The sequence below is a fragment of the Camelus dromedarius genome, chromosome X (assembly GCF_036321535.1).
Source record: "Camelus dromedarius isolate mCamDro1 chromosome X, mCamDro1.pat, whole genome shotgun sequence".
Classification (NCBI taxonomy): Eukaryota; Metazoa; Chordata; class Mammalia; order Artiodactyla; family Camelidae; genus Camelus; species Camelus dromedarius.
Window position 1 is genome coordinate 60,605,654 of NC_087472.1, and position 18,474 is coordinate 60,624,127.

The 18,474-nt window shown below is 47.9% G+C and overlaps 1 protein-coding gene across 6 annotated transcripts in view; it reads right to left on the minus strand.

Annotated features, from left to right (window-relative positions):
- Window positions 1-2,979: 2,979 nt before the first annotated feature.
- DLG3 (discs large MAGUK scaffold protein 3) overlaps window positions 2,980-18,474 on the minus strand; it is a 51,556-nt gene continuing 36,061 nt past the window's right edge. For 3 of the 6 annotated variants that reach the window (XM_031446444.2, XM_064483077.1, XM_064483078.1), the window contains 10 exons: window positions 15,004-15,180; window positions 14,682-14,757; window positions 13,756-13,855; window positions 10,086-10,127; window positions 8,704-8,754; window positions 8,017-8,118; window positions 7,256-7,428; window positions 6,757-6,866; window positions 6,325-6,416; window positions 2,980-5,253 (listed from right to left, as the gene is read on the minus strand). In XM_031446444.2, coding sequence (XP_031302304.2) covers window positions 5,147-5,253; window positions 6,325-6,416; window positions 6,757-6,866; window positions 7,256-7,428; window positions 8,017-8,118; window positions 8,704-8,754; window positions 10,086-10,127; window positions 13,756-13,855; window positions 14,682-14,757; window positions 15,004-15,180 — 1,030 coding nt within the window. In that variant the 3' untranslated portion in view covers window positions 2,980-5,146. Of the gene's footprint in view, window positions 5,254-6,324; window positions 6,417-6,756; window positions 6,867-7,255; window positions 7,429-8,016; window positions 8,119-8,703; window positions 8,755-10,085; window positions 10,128-11,850; window positions 11,897-13,755; window positions 13,856-14,681; window positions 14,758-15,003; window positions 15,181-18,474 lie in introns of all 6 variants that reach the window. The other 3 variants (XM_064483075.1, XM_064483076.1, XM_064483074.1) reach the window with 3 other exon arrangements.

The window sequence follows — 18,474 nt, forward strand, 5'->3', positions numbered from 1 at the left end:
GGAAGTCGCAGGGACTCCAGAACGGAAGTTCTCCATAAAACAGAAAAGACAATTCACATTCACCCCAGGTCTGGGCCGAGTCCAATCTCTTTCCTCCAAGCTTAAGCCAAAGACTAGCACTTCTCTTCTCTTTTCCTGAGCATGTGCCGTGTGACAGATACTGTGCTAAGTGCTGGGGATACAAAGACAACTAAGACAGTCCCTGCTCTCAAGAGGGGTCAAGGAGAGGAAGACAGATGTCAAGAGATAAGGGCCAGGAACCGTTCCGCGAGTGGCAGAGTGCAAGGCGGTGCAGCGCAGCCGGCCTGTGCCGGACTCAGAGCTCTGTCGCTTGTGAGCCATGTGACCTCCCAGGGCCTCAGTTTCAAGTGGAAAATGAGGTTAACAGCACTTCCCTACCTTGTAGGGCTGTTTCCGGCAATAAGTGAATTAAACTGCATCAAGCACTTAACACAGGGCCTGTCACATAGTAAGCATGAAATAAATGTTGGCTGTTACAATGATGGCAGAAGTTCTGACTGGGCCTAATAGGGCACAAAGGAAGGAGTGATCAACTTGACCCATGGCGTTGGGGGCGGGAGGGAGAGGTGTTTCAGGAAAGGCAGCAGAGGAGGAGGAGAATTCTTGAATCAAGTCTTAAAATGTGAAGAGGAGTCTTCCAGGTTAGCAAGATGGGGTAGCAGCAAGGGCCTTTACGGACAGAAAAAAAAAAGTGAGCAAAGAGGGTTGCGGTGCATTCAGGGAATTCATGGCTGGAGCAGGCAGGGGAGAAAGGCCAAGGCCTGATGGTAGAAGGATCACGCTAAGGAGCTTGGACTTCTCCTTGTAGGGGACAGGGCCCCAGGGGCGGGATGGGTGCTTTAGACAGCCAGTTCTGTCAGCTATGGGGAGGATGACTGTGGTGACAGGAAGGCCAGTCAGGACAGCCTCTTGCACATGCTCTTCACTGCTAGCAGGCAGGTCTGAATCCTTCCTCTCAAACCACCCACTCTCCAGCCCTTCGATGGATGCTAGATGCTTCTGATGAGTGCCACTGCCCGGGAGGGACAGGACACGGAGGGAGCTCATTAGGCGTAATGTGGAAACCACTCGTGGGTATCACACTGTGACAACAAGCACATCACTGCAGAGAGAATCTAGGTAGGGCGTCACTGCTGAAGCAGCTCTTCTACCCCCCAACCCGCTCCAGGAAAGCGCTACCAAGACCCCATTGGCTGGGGAGGAACCAAGGTGTGCAGGGGCCATTCCGCTGTTTCTTGGAAGTGATGATGGAAGAGAGGCTTTTGAGGAAATTGAAATTTGAGCTTCGGAAGGTTATTTGCAGTAACAGAATGTCCTAGAGGTGCCAAGAGACTGACTTAACAGAGAAGAGGATTAGTGGAATCGAGGCCATGAAATCCTAGGTGGGGACAGAGATGAAGGATAAAACTTGGGATCTCGGAGATAAGCGAGCACCATGCCAACCTGGGCAAAGCGCACCAGGCACCCAGGCAAGCGTCTACCGTGGGTGCTCTGATAAAGCTCAGGCTCTCAGCACCACTTGTGTCTACAAGGTTTTCTGACACCGTGGCCTTCCGGTGTTTGGCACCAGGCAAGCACCGTCCCTGTGGAAAGGGCTCCATTGTCTTTTAGTCCTGACCTTTCTGCTCAAGCCCAGTGTCCCTTTTCAGTCCCATCCTTTTCTGCTTAACCTTGACCCACTCAGGGCACTTCCTCTCTAGTCTCGTCCCAGTCCTGCTTCTCAACCCCCACTTCCTTCTGTGTCCACATTAGCTTCATCCTTAAGCACAACATCCATATTTGCTTTTGGTAAAGATTTTCCTTTCATTAGCTAATTTCTAGAAGTACTTTCACCTTGAGATCAAGTTGGTCATTTGGATCTGAATAAATATATTATGTAGTCATGAGTATCATCCTATGAATGTTTTCATGTAAGGTCTGTTAGAGATGAAGAAACTGAGGCGTGATCAGCTGCGTCGTTAGCAGTGGAGCCAGGGAGAGGTCACAGTGTTGACTCCCTGTGGGGACAGGCGACAGCAGGGTTTTGGGTCGGTGCATCCACCTCCACTGTTTCCAGGTTGCTCAGTATGTTCCAACTGAGGCTGCGTTTGCTCCAGCTGTGCCTCCTCTAGGAGGGACAGCAGCTGTGAGCCAGGGTCTCAGCACAGCAGGATTAGAGGCCAGCTCTTCGGTCCCTTTGCACTTAGGAGCAGGGTTTCCTTAAAACCCCACAGAGCACTCTGGGGGCTCCTTTTTGTCGGGCTGCCTCCTAGCAAGTGGGAGGATGCGGGAAACTGTAAAGCCCCCCAAATGGGTAAGGACTGTTGTCCCTGCTAGGGCTCGGCCCACACACACCAGGGTTGCTCATCCAGTCATAAGTCTGGACCTGAACTACGACAGGACTTGCTCAGGCTTCTCCACACAAGCTGTGGTGACATCGGCCATGTCATAAATACTGCTCTCATCACCCCTCCTCTCTTTAGAGGACTGCCGGGGTGACTACCACCCTGCTCTGTACTCTGGGCCCGTCTTACCCTCCTTTTCCCCTGAGTGCTAATGCTTCCTGGTAGCTGGGAGACCAGCTTTTACCACATTTATTACTCAGTTCTCTGCCACTTCCTCGGCTCCCACTTTCTCTAACAAACGTCTTTGCTGCAGTAGGCATCTCCCATCTCGTTTACCTTTTAGGAAAATGTCAGCATTTCACCACCAGGGACATGGGTGCCCTCCACACACACCTGACCAGAGCTATCTGGGACAGACTTTGGGGGCAAGGGTAGAAGACCGAGCACACAGCCTTCACAAAGGACCTGATATGACCACAGGAGCCTAGAACCACCCAGAGGAATGCCTAACTTCAGCTGATGGTCACCAAGTAGAGAGCTTTCTGGCCCCCAAAGAAAGGTTTGGGACATTGTTCCCACTCCTGGGCCCCCACCCTCCCCTCTCAACTACTTCAAGAAGGTCTCTGAGCCACAGTTCATTGCAACTATCATTTATTAAAAAATATATGTCTCCTTGGAAGGAACACTGGTAAACCAACTAGTGTCATGCTTACTTTGAATCTTTGCTTTTCTTTCCTGGGAGGGGTAGAGGGTTGAGCATCATTCAGACCACATCGCTTAACATCACAGAAATCAACACTCTCTGCTCACTCCCTCCTCACCAGAGGCATGGTTGGCCACCACTTTACCCCTCTTTCTTCCAATCCAGTGTACTGCCCAGGTAAAGCTGCTGCCCTTTCTTTACCCACATTCTGGGCCCCACACTTTACAGTTAGCCCCATCCTGCTGGTAGAAGAACTGTTAACAGATGTCCTAAATTTGGCCAGTAGCGCTCAAAGCATCTTCAACATGTGTCATTTGCACTGGTGGTCACATAGTGGGCTAGGAAACAACAGACTCAAACCTGGGGCCAAGCATGTCCGCGCTCTTCTCCCCTGCGTCATGCCTCCTGTGTGGAGCTGAGGGAGGCACGGGGGCTTCAAAGGAGCACGGTGGGGTGGGGTGGGGTGGGGCCTGAGCCACAGCTGCCGCCTGCATCTGGGGTCAGAAGAAAACTCCCTTGATCACAATCACTGCCAGTCTGACTCTGGGAAAAAGCAACAAGGTTTCACATGTCAACAGTAAGTGAATCTTAGCTCTACAGCTCAAAATTGACAGCATTAAAATCTACTTTCTTCTTGAAGAAACAGTAAGCTACCAGCTGTTGGTGAGGGGCCTGGGGTAGGTAGGGCATATGAAGCAGCTGCGGAAAAAAACCCAAATCAAACTTTTCATTACGCGGCTGGCCAAGCCCAGTGCCGTCCCACTGTCCCAGCAGAGACTGGGAAGGCAAGTGACTCCCTGTCCCCACCTGTGGGCCCAAAGACAGGGCCTCAACTAAGTCCAGCGTGGCTCTGGCAGGTGCGTGAAGGGACATGTTATGATACGGGGCCACAGCTCCTGTCAGTTCACACCCGCCCCCACTTCCCCTTCCGCTAACGGGACGGCCAAGCCTGGGTCACCTACTCTAGCACGAGGCCCATCTCTTCCTGAACGTCACGAGCCTTTAGAACACGATCAAATTGGATTCTACGCATTCACTTAAATAGTAAAAGTAAAATTTGGAAGAATGAAAAGGCTGACACAGTAGCACAACATGGTTTTGGTTTAACAGCAGCTTAAAAATGAACAAAAAGGAAACCTCTCATGCAGACACATCAGGTGGCATAAAACAATCGGCAATTTAACACGGAGCACCATTAGCCATTCTCTCTCTTCCCGCGCACAGGCCTGACTGCGCCCCAAGGGCGGCAGCTGCTTTAGGGTGCCGTCTCCAAGCCTCTCACCCCCAGGCAGAAGCCCTTTCTTGCCTGGCCTCCGGCTGACCCCCTCCTAGAGAAAAGCCCAGCTCTCAAGAGAATGACCAAATGAGGGTGCCCTCGGCACAGCGCTTACTACCACTTTCACTCCCTCCCCAACCAGTTGGGATATAAGATGCCATCTGATTGGAATATGAAAATTAAAGCATTTCTCTAATAACACAGTACCAATGATGAAGTCTCCATAGATTTTCTAGTCCAAATGTGTGTGAATATATATATATATTATATGAGAGTGTATAATATATATATATAATAATTTCTATATATTTTATATAAATTACATATATATATCTATATATAAATAAGATACTTTCTGTCGCCGTGACGCCACACCATTCCAAGCCGCGAGGCAGCGGTACAGATTGGAGAAATGCCCGGGAGCATCTCCTCACGCGGTGCGCTGGGCTCGTTCACAAGCCGCGCAGCTGTCCAGAGTCTGTCTTTCCACCAGTCCTCCTCTCTTCTCTTCACTTCTGCTTGGTTTTATGAAAACAATGACTCTGATGGATATGCACCTGTGCTAGTGCGTGGGAAAGGTCCATGCAGGAATGGGCACAGTCACATGATGAGTGAGATGGCATCATCCCAAAAAATAAACTAAAACAAACAAAAATTTAAAAAAACAGAACAGGACTAGAAAACTCAATTTTTTGGACATATCTAAAAAAGGGGATAAGAACAGTAGTCATTTGTTCTCCCCGTGGGGACAGGAATGAAGAGGGAGGAGGGAAGAGGGACTTGATTTCTTCTGTTCACAAGAGAATGGTTGGAAGGGATTCTTCAGAGTTTTTCAGGGGATGGGACCCAAATGTAGTGCCCAGACTGGTCCTCAATGATTTGTTTGATTTTGTTATAAATCTCTTCCAGTGAGTCACCCTGTACAATGGCTGAAGTGAAGAGGAAAACAGAATTATTACTGTGGTCCACAGCACCCCCCAAACCCCGGTAGTCTGGCCCATCCCAACAGTCCCACAGCTCAGCCCCACACGCGGCGCTCGAGGATATGGGCTTCAGTTTCACTAGTCAGCCACCTGGGAGCCCAGGGCTCAGGGGAAATTGGTGGGCACTCCAGGCCCCAAGCTCGATGTCAACTTGTTGAGAAAGTGAGATTGAGCAGCAATAAGTGGGAAAATGTGTTGTTCAAAAAATGTTTATTGAGCACCTATTAGATGTCAGACCTTGCAGCTTATGCTACTCTTGGCTGCCACGAGGCCAGCAGCTGGTAATTGTAACACTGCCTTGCCAGAAGATTTGGAAAATCCCAGTTATCCAGAGAAGGAGCTAAAAGCCACAATTTCTGGCAAGAGGCAGTGCTCCTGGGGCCATCACATCTGCATTATTTCAGAGGTCACCCAGCAAACAAGGATACGGATGTTAACAATAAAGGGAGCTCCAAAACCCAAGGTACGCGAAGACAGTTATGAATTCTGTCCCGGGTTAACCTAGCAGCACCGCCAGCTAGTTTACTCAGCACCAACCTGCACACACATGTCACTGTACTCTAAAAGGTGAGCAACACATTACACAGAAACCTTCCCAACCTTTTAGGAACTAACCTTCTAAAGTAGGTACCAAATAAGCACACGCACATATGGACAGCCCGAACACCATGCCAGGGAATCGTCATCGTCAACAAACATTTATCCAGCACATAAAACATGCAAGGCCAAGTGCTGAATGGGGGGATGGGTGTGGGAGAGAGGGAGACAAAACAGGGCACCTACAATTTTAGTAGGAACAGGAAGACAAAATGAACATAAGGCAGCACGTGCTGATGGTGGTTGATACCATAAACTGGCTAAACTCCTCTGGCTGGAGGGCACTTGAGTACTTTGGAAAGGTTTGAGCTCAAAAGCATCCAGAAACTCTATGCAAGGTGTCTAGGCCTATTGGAAACACTCACAGAACAGGCAGCCATTGCTCCCACGTTACCCTGGCTGCGCAGCGGGGATTCTTACCTGTGAAGTATTCTCCAAACTCCTGCTCCAGTTTCATGGCTTTGTCATAGATCTTATTTGCTTGTTCGTATGTCTGCCGTCGGTTCATTTCCCTGACAAACACATGAAAGAAAATAGTACCAGATTAGATTCTGCATTTCAATTAACATGAAAGATTGCTCCAGGCTCCCTGAAAAGCTGCTCTGCTGCCCTGACAGCAGCACTGGCCCATGGCTCAACATCTTCCTCAAACCTTTCAGGTTTAAAAGCTCAACTGGGAACACACGCATGGGCACGCGAATCTAAAGAAGCCCCCAGGGAGCAGAGCTCGGTGCAGATTTTCCTCTGGGTGCCCACTGGGTCTTACCACTGCCCAGCAACCCACTTAATTTTCTATTTCCTCTCCAGGGCCCTTTCCTAGCTGGGAGAGTCGAAGTCTCAGGAAATACTTACATAAGTGCTTCAATGGACTTGGGCTTGATGAAAATGGCAATGGGGTAAAGTTGTGCTTGCTGCAGCCTCTTGATAGCATTGCCGGAAACATCTAAGATGCAGTGCTTCCCCTGAAAAAGCAAAGACTGGCATCAGCCCACTCAGTCCCTATCTACCTACTGTGCCAACCAAACGTCCACCTGGGGGAACATGGGGCTGCCCAGAGACCTGGAAGATTCCACCTCTGAGGTATCCAGGCTTCACATTTTGCTTCTACTACCTAGAAGAGGCCACATCTGCAGCTACAGGTGGGTGATGCTCTGGGGTGAGTTGCATGGATGAGGCAGATAGACACCTCCCTCTAGGGGCTGGGAACACACAGAGGAGGCAAGGCCCTGGTCAGCACTGCCACTCAGTAGGCCCTGTGCTGGAAGGCTGAGGATCCACGGGGAACTTCGGCAGGAGCATTTCTGTGCTCCCTTTGAGAATAATTTTACAGGAACATCGCCTCTCTCCTTACCCTCTCCGCAACTGCCCGCACTGACTGGATGCTGGTCCCATAGAGGTTATCGTTGAATTGGCCTGCCTCAATGAACTTGTTGTCCTGAATATCCTTCTCCATTTGTTCTCGGGAGACCACAAAGTGGTAGTCCTGCCCATCCACCTCATTATCACGCCGAGGCCGGGTAGTATCTGCAGGAAGAAAGGAAATGCTTTGTAGCACAAGGACAACAACCAGCCCCAAGCCACGAGTTGACTTGTACCTCCATCACCCGGGCCTGGAGCCACTCCAGCGCTTTTCAGATGAGTGAGGGGAAAAGTAACTGGGAAGAAGTCTGTTTGCCCATGTCTCTTTGAACCGCCAGGTCGCACAAACAGGGACTATCTACTTTAGCTTAAACTGGACCAGAAAGGTGGGGTTTCCAGGGCCAAGGCCTGGCAGAGAGGATGCCAAACGTGGTACGGGAGCCAGCAAGCCTAACAAGCCATCCAGTGAGCCACGCCTGCACATGGGCTGGGCGCCCCCCCCCCCACAGGCATCCAATCATTCCAAACCATCACCAGACTTCTCTCTAAGGGAGCGAGCAGGCTGGCCTGATGTCTTCGTCCTCCCAAGCCCATCAGCCTTGAGGAAATGGATCACTGCTTAACATCTTCCAGGGTGTTAGATACACCCTGCTCCAGAGAACCGCAGAACCCGGCCACGGGCTCCATGAAACACCAGAGCAACAGTTCCCAGGGCACCGACACCTCCCTCACAAAGACCTCCTGGGCTCTTACGTGGCACACAGGATCCAAATTTATGCGGGAACTCTGAGATCAGGTCATCGTTGACTCTGTCCTTCATTGGGCCCAGGATGATCACAGGCCTTGCATAGTGAACTGGAGAGCAAGCACAGAGACAGTCAGCGAGGCCTGTCCTAGCTCCCTGCCTGCCTAGAGCACTGAGGCTCTGAGCTGCCGTTCAGACAGGGCAGTGCATCCTCAGCCGTCCTCTGCCTTCTAACTACAAAGATATCAAAGAACCTTTAATTTGAGAATACCTAAGTCCAAGGCAAGTCTGAAATCAGAAGCATCTCCCTTTCCAACAGATTCAGGAGAAATATCTGCATGAGCACCAGCAGCTGAGCATGGTTTTTCAGAGCAACCACTGAAAAGAGGGACCAGGACCTCTGTTTAAGCAGCAGCCACGCCAACTGAAATCGACCTTTGCCGTGCTTGTCAATCTGTCCTATCCTTCAGAAGGCATCCCAGCAGCAAGCAGAGGTATAGTGAGTGATGCACACTGGGGGGGGGGGGGCTTCCCCCTTCTCTCTAACGCTAGGGAGAAGTAGAAGAGAAGGTGGCGCCCAGGGGCTGGAGGCTCAACGAGCCACGTTCCTCCCTCCACCGCCACAGCCAACCGCTCGGTTGGGCCCCATGACCACCAGACTAGCCTGAAGGCAAGACTCTCAGAAAGGGGCTTACTTTCTTGCCGTGTCACTGGCTCATATGACAAAATAGCATCCTCTTGTCCTTCTGCAACAAAAAAGGGAGACATGTTAGCACTTTATAATCAGCCTCCCTGTGCCCTCATCTCCCGACAACATTCACGTCACCCCCACTTGTGCCAGAAAACAGCCTTGTCAAGTGGTACTTGCTAACACCTGCCCTGTGGGCCTATCTACTTCCTGTTGGCAAAAAAGCACAGGAAGCCCTTCACCACCCCTAGAACAAGAGTCGGGAGTCCTCTCGTTCAGCAAAATATGGCTTAGCAAAGGGACATGACTCAGAAGCCATGAAGCCTCTACCAAAAACCACCCCAACTTCTAAGAACTGTTCTTAGAGGTAACAGTCAACTGTACTCAGTTGCCTTCTTCCTTCAGTACAAATCATAAGGAAGCTTCTACTGGTTGAGACATACCATCTGTGTCCCCTCATCTGTGGACAAGGGAGTCAGGGCACTCATGCAGGTCCCCAAAGCTGCAGCCTAACTCTGCCCTTTCAAGGGTCTGCCTATCCCCCCTTCACTGGAAGCAGCAAACAGAAAAGTGGCACAAGGCTGGGCTAAGGTCCCCAGTGCCCTTTAAGGGCAGTGCTGAGCCCTGCTCTCCCCTCATGGTAGAGCTCCATATATCCTAGCAATGATGAGCCCTTCCTAAAACAGTTGCCAAGCCACTTGGTGCTGGGCGCTAGGAAGTCCCAAAGTGGCTGACGACAGCACTGAGGAAGGCAGTCATATCTGCATTAAGCCCCATGATGCCAGCTTACTAGCTTCCTCTGAGCCTAAGACTCCTGGGCAGATTCTACAGGGCCTCCAGCCACAAATCCTGAGAGACCAGTGCTCCCAAACTTCATGGGGTTCGAACTGTGGCTTCTCTGGCCTGTTCACAGGATCTCTGAAGGAAAACTTCGCAGTTATCTGATCACTTAGCCCAGCTAAAAGGCAAGGACACCAAGCCTTAACCCAAGAGGTACTAGTAACCTGGAAAGGCACTTCAGGACAATATCCAGCAGGTGCCATTTGTCTTTCGGTCTTTGAGCACATCTGTAAAACTGGCAGCACCTATAGCCCATGGTGCCCATGGCAGGGATTTACTCACTGGCAGCTCACCCTTCCCAGGGTCCCAGGGATGCTTTTAAGTCAGGTCCTGGCCAGAACTGTGGGGCTTACACTCTCCTTTAATCCATGGCCTAAACCCCATCCTATAAGGACAAAATGGCCACAGCATTTCCAGGATCTCCAAGTGTACATGGCTAAAAGAAGCACTAGCCTCTGAACAGAAATGGCAGCCGTGCAACGCTGGAATGAGGATGGCTGGGACACATGGTGGAACTACACAACATGGGGGAGAATGACACACACTTACTGGAACTGCTTTCGCTGTCACTGGTGTTGGATGTCACTCCCTCTGCAAGCCAACAAGAAAGAGACTCCGATTCAGAACACACCACTGAGAGGTCACACGCGGCACAAAACTCAAGTGCCCCAGGAGCCAGACACTGAGCTGCCGACCAAGGCAGGCCACAGGAGGCTTGTCACATCAGGCTACTAGCTGGGAGGCACAGCTCCAATCCTGAGCCCCTGGTTACCTCACACTTGTCCCCAGGACCCTCTTGGTCTGCTAAGGCCCTCCCTATAGACTACCCGCTTCCATTCTTTGGCAGCAACCTCTTCATCTGAATCAAAAGAACTAACGTGGATGATTTCCAAATTCTATCCCCAAATGCCCCTCCCAAGGCTGACAAGAGGAAGGCAACAGCAGTGACAGTAGCAAAGAGAAGCCCAGCGACCAGGCTGCTCTTGAATTTCCTCCCCAGATAGAGCCCCCAAAATATGAAATTGTGTGGTTCTCTAGGATTAAGAGGGTAAGCACTGGGTCGTTTGAGCAGTCACCAGGGAATGATGCTTTGGCCATTCAGAAGGACCAACAGCTCTCCTGCCACTGCCACCTGGAAGCAGGGCTTGGCCTCAGCGGTGAGGGGGAGTGCTCCTCCATCCACGAGAAGACAGACATGTCAAAACACAGAGACAACAAGCAAAGAACACTTGGAGGACAAAACAGCTCTCCTATCTCAGACTGTTGGGACCTGCCCACATCTGAGTGCGGGCAGAGCAGCTGCACTCACAGGAGGCATGAAGCATAGTTTGGCCCAAACAAAGCCCACTGCTCCCAAGACAAAAGGCGAATGAGGATGAAACATGGACACAACAAACTATGGAGAGAGACACTGCTCGTTTCAGCCAAGATGACACTGTTCCAGACCGTGATATGCTGTGGCCCCCAGGAAGGACTGGCTCAGTCGCCACTCATGGCTAGTTCTTGAGCAACTCCACAAGGAAGCTCCTTTACCTTCACACCTTTATTACTTATGGAAGGAGAGTATATGCTGACAGAACCCGCCCGGCATGGCCATGTGTGTGTGTGCCTGTGTGGACGGCATGGACGCTAAGGCTCTGCCATCTAGGTCCCTTCATTTTCTACTCTAGGATTATTTTCCAGAGGGGAGAGGTCAGTCAGAGTTTTCCCAAGCTAAAGCACTAGATATACATGGTCCACAAAATGCTGCTCAGGCCCCCACCCGTTCAGCACCCCCTCACAGACACTCTGTGGGAAGCCAGCCTGCAGCCATCTACTGAGGCCTCTGGACCTGCTGGGACATCCCAGATGCATGTTGGGAAAAGAGCTTCACAGTACTCTTACCTCTACTTAGAAAGACTGAAACAGCTAATTCTCAAGCCCAATTCTTTAGTGCTATATCACGGGGAGAAGAATCCAATCAGCGGGCACCCCACATCTCAAAAATAGGCTAGACCCAAGCTGGGTGGTCACCGCTGGGAAGCGCTTCTTGCCCATCTCACTTGGAAGGTGGGATGCCAAGATGGCTCCACACCATTTCAAGGTACAAAAGGAAAAGCACAGACATGAATGATAGGCTTTTATTAGGGTACCAGGGAACCAGAGCAAAAGTGTGACATTCAGAGCCACTTCTACTTCCTCCTGCTGTGGTATCAGTTCTCATGAACATTGCCCTCCCCTCACCCTTTGCCCTCACCCATGTCCCCTGTTCCCCCAACCCCAGAATCTCCACTCATGCCAGAAATACAGTTAACAGTGTGTAAGTTTGACTTACTCAGGTTCTTTGCTCCATAATAATCGTCACTTAACCCAGGGAAGTCCTGATTTCACAGACAGCAAGGACAAAGAGGGAGGGAGGGAGGGAGGGAGGGAAAGAATTGGGGAGAAGAGAGAAAAGAGAGAAAAAGACAAGGGGAAGGAAGAATACAGAGCCAGGTGAGCATTAGTGACAGAAGTATGAAATACTATGAAGACCTATAACTACTGTGAAACCTTTGCCACAGAAAGAACGTCCCAGGTCAGATACGGATTTATGCTGCCCAATCTGCTGCCAGAATGCCTCGGAGTGGACGACCTTTTTGAGGTGGTCTACAGCATACAGGCCGACAGGACAGACAGGTGACTTACCAAGGCTCGGAGTATCTGTTTTAACTAAATCTGTAGTTAGAGCCCAACTCTCTGTTTTGTCCCTGAAATCACCATTTCCCTCTGACGGTGCATAAAAGAGCAAACATCTATGTATGGCAGATCCGCAGGCAGAATTACCATCATCCCAAGGAGCTTTAGTCCAATACTGACTCACTCTGTCCAAACCCTTCAGGGTAAGCTTCATGCAGTCTGAGGCGTGGCCTTCAATGCTGGCCTGAGTTGTGTATACCACAGGGGATGAGCTCAGCTTCTGGAGAATAAGCACTAGGCAGTTTCAACTCTTATCCAGCAGCCAATCCCCTTCCCCGTTCAGCGGGGTCACCCAAGAGCAAACCGTCCCCAGGCTGGGCTCAGCGCAGAGGTTCTGGAACTCGTCCGGAGAACTGTGCTGACCTCGCCTTGGGCCTGTCTCAGATTGTCTCCTACTGCTCACAAGCAGAACCAACTGTACCTAGTGCTTCTTACTGAGCCACCCAGGACTGAGCCCTAACCTTCATTTGGATGAGGGCACCCTTGTAACCTACTAGCTACCACCCCAGATGCCAATGACCTATGTATCCATGGATCAGGCTGACCTAGAGAAAGGACATTCCTTATCGGAACTAGTCAGTCTCCTGCCATCCCAACAGCCCAGGACCCAAAGACCCTTCTTTGTGAGGCAGAAGATTGAGGTTCATAATTCACCATGAGCTACATGACAAATATTTAACCAGCCTGACCTGGTGTTAAAGACTGGGGTGAGAATAGCTAATTTCTGAGGCATATGGTAGAATAAGAATATTTCTCAGGATTGAAAGTTGATTTAGCTCAGCTTTATGCCCTTTTCTACCAAACGAGCTTTGTAGTTCTCAATACATCTTTATTTGGACAATGTTGAGTAATCCCCCTTCTGTGTCAATTCTTTTAAGCAAGGAAGATTGCATTTTGAAGGCTGGCTCTGTAGTCACTCTGGGAAGAACAGTGAGTCTGTTAGAGCCATTTGGACATCCAGTGTACATACACACATTCGTGTAATTCAAGAAGTAGGCCCGACTCCAGGTGTCCATGGAAGAAAAGGGTCTTCTCTTGACATAGATAAGTGAAGATAAGGGAAAGAAAACAACAGGAAGAAGCCAGGAGAGCAACACTGAGTCTCTAGATCTGGTTTTCTTGAAAAACCATTTTTCTAAACCTGACACTGTGGCTGAAAACTGCTCATCACCACCACAGCAGAGCTCAGTCTGGCACTTCCAACGCCAGCCCTGGAACCAGTTCTACCTCAGAGCCTCCAACAGTCTTCCAGAGTGAGGAACTGGACACAAAAGATCCAAGGTCTCCCTGTGCAGATCAACTTCTACCCTGACTCCACAAGTTAGCAGGTACACACACTCACACATGCACACATGGACAGATGGACGGACACACGGACACACACACACACACACACACACACACACACACACTTTCCCGTCTTCTCATAAGGGGAGGTGCAAATGAGGAAGAGAGGGCGGGGCTGTGGGTGGTCTGCTCTCTGTTCCCTGCTGCTACTTACGTTCCTGTACGCTGCTCTCCTGGGCCATGTTTTCTTTGCTCTTGTAAAATGGAAACTTTCGAGAGAGGCGGAAACTCTTTTTACGTTTCGTTTTGATCGACTGTGAAAGAACATGAAGATGGAGGGGAAGGACAGAAGAAAAAAAAAACAGAACAATGGATTTTAAAGCATGCAAGAAAAACTAAAATGGTGACAATGGTGAGCTAAATAAAAGAACATCTCTCACAAATGGAGTCTATGAGATTAAATGAAAGTTGATGTAAGAGGAAAATTATGTTTACAGGAAAATGTTGTAGGGATGTTAGAGGTTTCTACCTAATCCAGACTCACAGCACTCACTGGTACTTCCTAAAGGACAGAGGTCACTGTAGCCTCCTGGACACATGACCTAAGGTGCCATTGATATACACAGAGTCACCTACTCTGTGTCTTTCTTCCCTCTACCGCTCCGGAAGTTCTTTGGCCTGCGAAGCTCACACAAGAAAAGGGGTGAATGGAAAGAGCCCTCATGCCTCGTTTGGTATGAAGGACAATCAAAGCTCTGGGCATGGCCTTCCTGGCTGGATGACGAGGCCAGGAATTGTTCAGGGTCCCCACAGCTCTGAAAAGGGTCTGCAGCCAGGGAGACGCCCACAGGCAGTTTTATGTGCCCAAGCAAGTCAGCCTTCCAGACAGTCCACCTCTGACACGTCTTCAAGAGTCAGTTACCTGGGGGGAAGGGGGTGGGGGGAGTATACACTGGCCATAGAGTTTCAGTGCCCTCTCTCTGCTTTCTGAAAAGCAGGCAGTATTCTGATAGAACAGAGACAACCCCCTGAAAAGGAGATATTCTTTTGTGCTCCCCAATTCTTTTATCCACCAGGCAGACTCCAAGCTTCTTACTCCTCTTCACATACTGGCTGACTTCCTTGGGGATCCCCACTTACCCTGTTAGACTCAATCATCCCTGTCCGGGCATGGAACTTCACGGTTTTCAATCGAGCCCTTTCTTTCTTTTCCACCCTGTTTCGGAGTCAGAAAGAAGTCCTGTTACTGCCAGTGCATGGTCTCAGCAGTGGGTTGCAGTGGGCACAGCAGCCATTTTGGGCTCACTGAATCATAACCATGCCCTGAGCACCAACTCTCTACCAAAACGAAGTAACAAAGCACATCCACTGCTCTCAAGCAACTCATAGTTTAATAGGTGAAAAAGAAATCAGTATCAAGAAAAGGGCAAGAAAAGCCTCTCTCATGATCATGACAACTCACCTCTTCTTACTGGGGATCACACCGATTTGCTCACTTTCTCCATGTGGGGTCACCAGTCTTGCCTGCCACCACTCATCATCAGAGGCATTAATGACATGCAGAATGTCACCATAGGAGAAGCTGAGTCCCTGGCTTGGCAGGCAGCTGTCCCGAGTCCGGTCATAATCAAACAAAGCCCTGAAAATGCAGAGTGAAAGATGAAGTGGTCGTCCCAACCCTAAATGGATGGAAGGATGGCAGAAAAAGGCCCACCCAATGAGACAGCACAGAGCCAGCAGCCTCTCTGCAGAACTGAAGGAATTCTTCAGGAAGCTGCATCCTTTTCTCTGTCTTGACATTGTAAATACGTGCCCCCTTCTCAAAGAAACATCCCATTCTCCCAACAAAGCGCATAAGGGAAAATCTTTCACAAGTCCCATCTCCTCCTGGATTCTGGACACAAAGTGGAAGTCCAAAGCAGAACACCCCACTGCCAGTCCTCTCTCTGATCCACATCCTAGGGAAGTAAGTAAATTAGGGCTTTCTCAGTTTACAAACAAATCCAAGAAGTAGTTGAAGACAGGACATAAAAATGTTAACTATAATGAATGGTAAATGCTATAGAAACACAAAAGAGAAAAAAGAGCCTTGTGTTCTGGTGCAGCCAAGGAAAAAGGCGAAGGCTGATGTCGACCCAAACAATAATGAAGTTGAAGGGGCCCCAATAAAGAAGTCTCCCAGTTCAGTCTCTCTCTCTCATATACGGGGAAACAGACGCTGGAGGAGGAAGAAAAACTTGACCAAGGTCACACACCTAACTAACCTGGGACAGAACCCAGGTCCTCTGACAAGACATTGAGAGTAAAGATTAAAGGGAAAGTTAGGAGAAGGTGGGGTGAGAGCTATGCCATCTACGACCGAGAAAAAGGAGGAGGCCAGCTTGGTTGCAGTGGGGAATCATAGAAAATGAGGTTGAAAATAAAAGTCTAGGGCAAATTTTGTAAGGCCTTGAAAAAAAACCTCATCCAGTGACCCCTGAAGATGTGGAAGTAAGGAAGTGACACATCAGAAGAGCCTTAGGAATATTAATCTGCCCTCATGTATAATGGAATAGCACAGGAAGTGGGCAGATGTGAAGGTAAATTTAAACTAAAGCTACAAGCTCAATATTTCAGGATGCACCACTGACTTCGGCTCTGGTGAAGCTGGTACTTTACAGCAGAGCCCCCTGCTCAGGGAACAAACTAACCTGCATCAAAGTGTCTACTTTTCTCATCCACTGGATCTTTCCTCATGGGGAGTCACCACAAATGGGTGATTTCCATGATTACTTTGTATTTTTCTACTTGCAATCTAATTCTTCATATTCTCTGTTAACACCTTTGCACACACAGCCCAGATTTCCCAAAATTAGTTCCAAGACTTAGCCTACTACCTGCAATAAATAGAGTGGTCTGTGGCTCATCTGGAAGCTGCAAAGTAAAACATACTATTTCCCCATGTGCAGGTAGGCCCAAATGAAATACAGAAGGTAGGAAAATGGTGGAGAGTGAAATACACATCTACTTCTGAAACTTCTTAAAACAGAATCCTTGAGAAATCAGTGTCAGATTCGTTGAAAATGAAAATATCCAAACTGACAAAAAGTCCTTTATCTCCCTCAATTTACACACTCAAAACAGTAAGGAGAGAGGCCAAGGCCAGCAGATTAAGGAAGCCCTCTGCCCACAAGGATCTTTCTGGGCTCTACGTGACAGAATCAAGTCTGAATGCATCTGCACTGCATTTGAAACTGAGTGTGCTAAAGCAAGGAAGGCATTCTGTCAGACATTCCCAGAAAGACATGCAGAGTGAAGACCTTGTCCTAAGTGACAATGAAAAACACTAAATGTCATTAAAAATGAGCTTCAAAGGTTAAAACCAACGTAGCAAGGAAAAGAACAGAGCTTGAATTCAGCACAAATTAGTTTGGGGAAGGAAGGAAGCAAGGAAGACATTTAAATGAGTCAGGAGAGATTAAGATGAGGTACTAGAAGATTAGAAGGGAGAGTTTACTGGTTACAAGTTTAAAACATAACAGGGACAATCCAATATATATTTTAGCACTTCACAGAACCATGCTGACCTTTGGCAACAGCAGTAAGAAGCCAGAGGACATATAGTAAAGTTAATAAACATATTTTCTGGATGAAGGAATCCGATTATTGATAATTTATTAAACATAATGAGATTTAAATAAAACCAATATGCCAGTTTACTTCCAGGATGAATTTCGGATACCTTTCAATATTAAAACACATAACACAAATGAAGTAAAAACAAAATAAGCACAGATCCAAGGCAACGAGAATGCCAGCAGTTCCCACTGCGTGTCAGGAATGGAACTGTTTGGTTTGTTTTTTAACCACAGGCATGTGTTCCTTTTACGACTCTTAAAAAATGTAAGTCAATTTAAAAAGGAACTGCTTTCAAATATTTTAGCTGTTTCTTTTTCTTTTCTAACATATTTCTAAACAACTGCTTCCTCTTGGTCCTTCTTGTTTTCTGCTTTTGTTTTCTTACGTTTTAGACATTATGCACTGGTCTTCTATAGCACTCACCCATTCTTTCTCCCCTGCCATCCCAATTTAGTTATATCACACTTTTTGGTTAGACAATATTTCATTTTACATCATTATCTAAGTGGTATCCACAGATGACTACCCACCTTTCCTATAAACTTTTTCTATTTTTTTTTCCTGGTGGAAATACATGCCTAATTTTTCATTTGACTATATTTCTATATCCCTATTATTTTGTAGCTCCATTATTTAACACATAGAGGGCTATTTAGGTTTACCACTTCTTTCTGTTACAGTTAAAATATTTGAAAGCAGTTGCCTTTGTGGAGCAAGAAAAGGGGCAAATAGGCAAGGGATTAAATTTTCTTGCATCTGCTATTGTAATATTTGAGATTTTTAACTACCCATATGCATTAATTTCATTAAATTTAAATTAAAATAATATAAGCTCACTATAGAACATTTGAAAAATATAAAGCCTAAAAAAAGAAAAATCACATTTTATGTAATTTTAAGTAACTCTTCATACTGTTGTGGTATTATATAATAAACACACAAACAAAAAAAATACATACTTTACTAAGTTGGCAACATGGTATGTATATACAGTTTTGCAACCTTAAGTTGTCACTTGAAATTATATCATATTTCCCATATCATTGACTAGTCTTTAAAACTAATATTTTCAATGGTGATACAACAGTCTATTCTTAAGGATATTCATTAATTAAGGAAATGTTTATCAGCATCTAATATGACCAGGTACTCTTCTAAGCATTTTAAAAGAGAGAAAAAAAAAAGTGGAGAAACATACCCGGCACCTGACCTGAGTCATTTACTTCATATGAGGAACATGTTCAGCTCTAAATTCCCTGGCAAACAAGGAGAAAAAGGCAATTTCCAAATAAAAAGTGGTAACCAAGTCTACCTG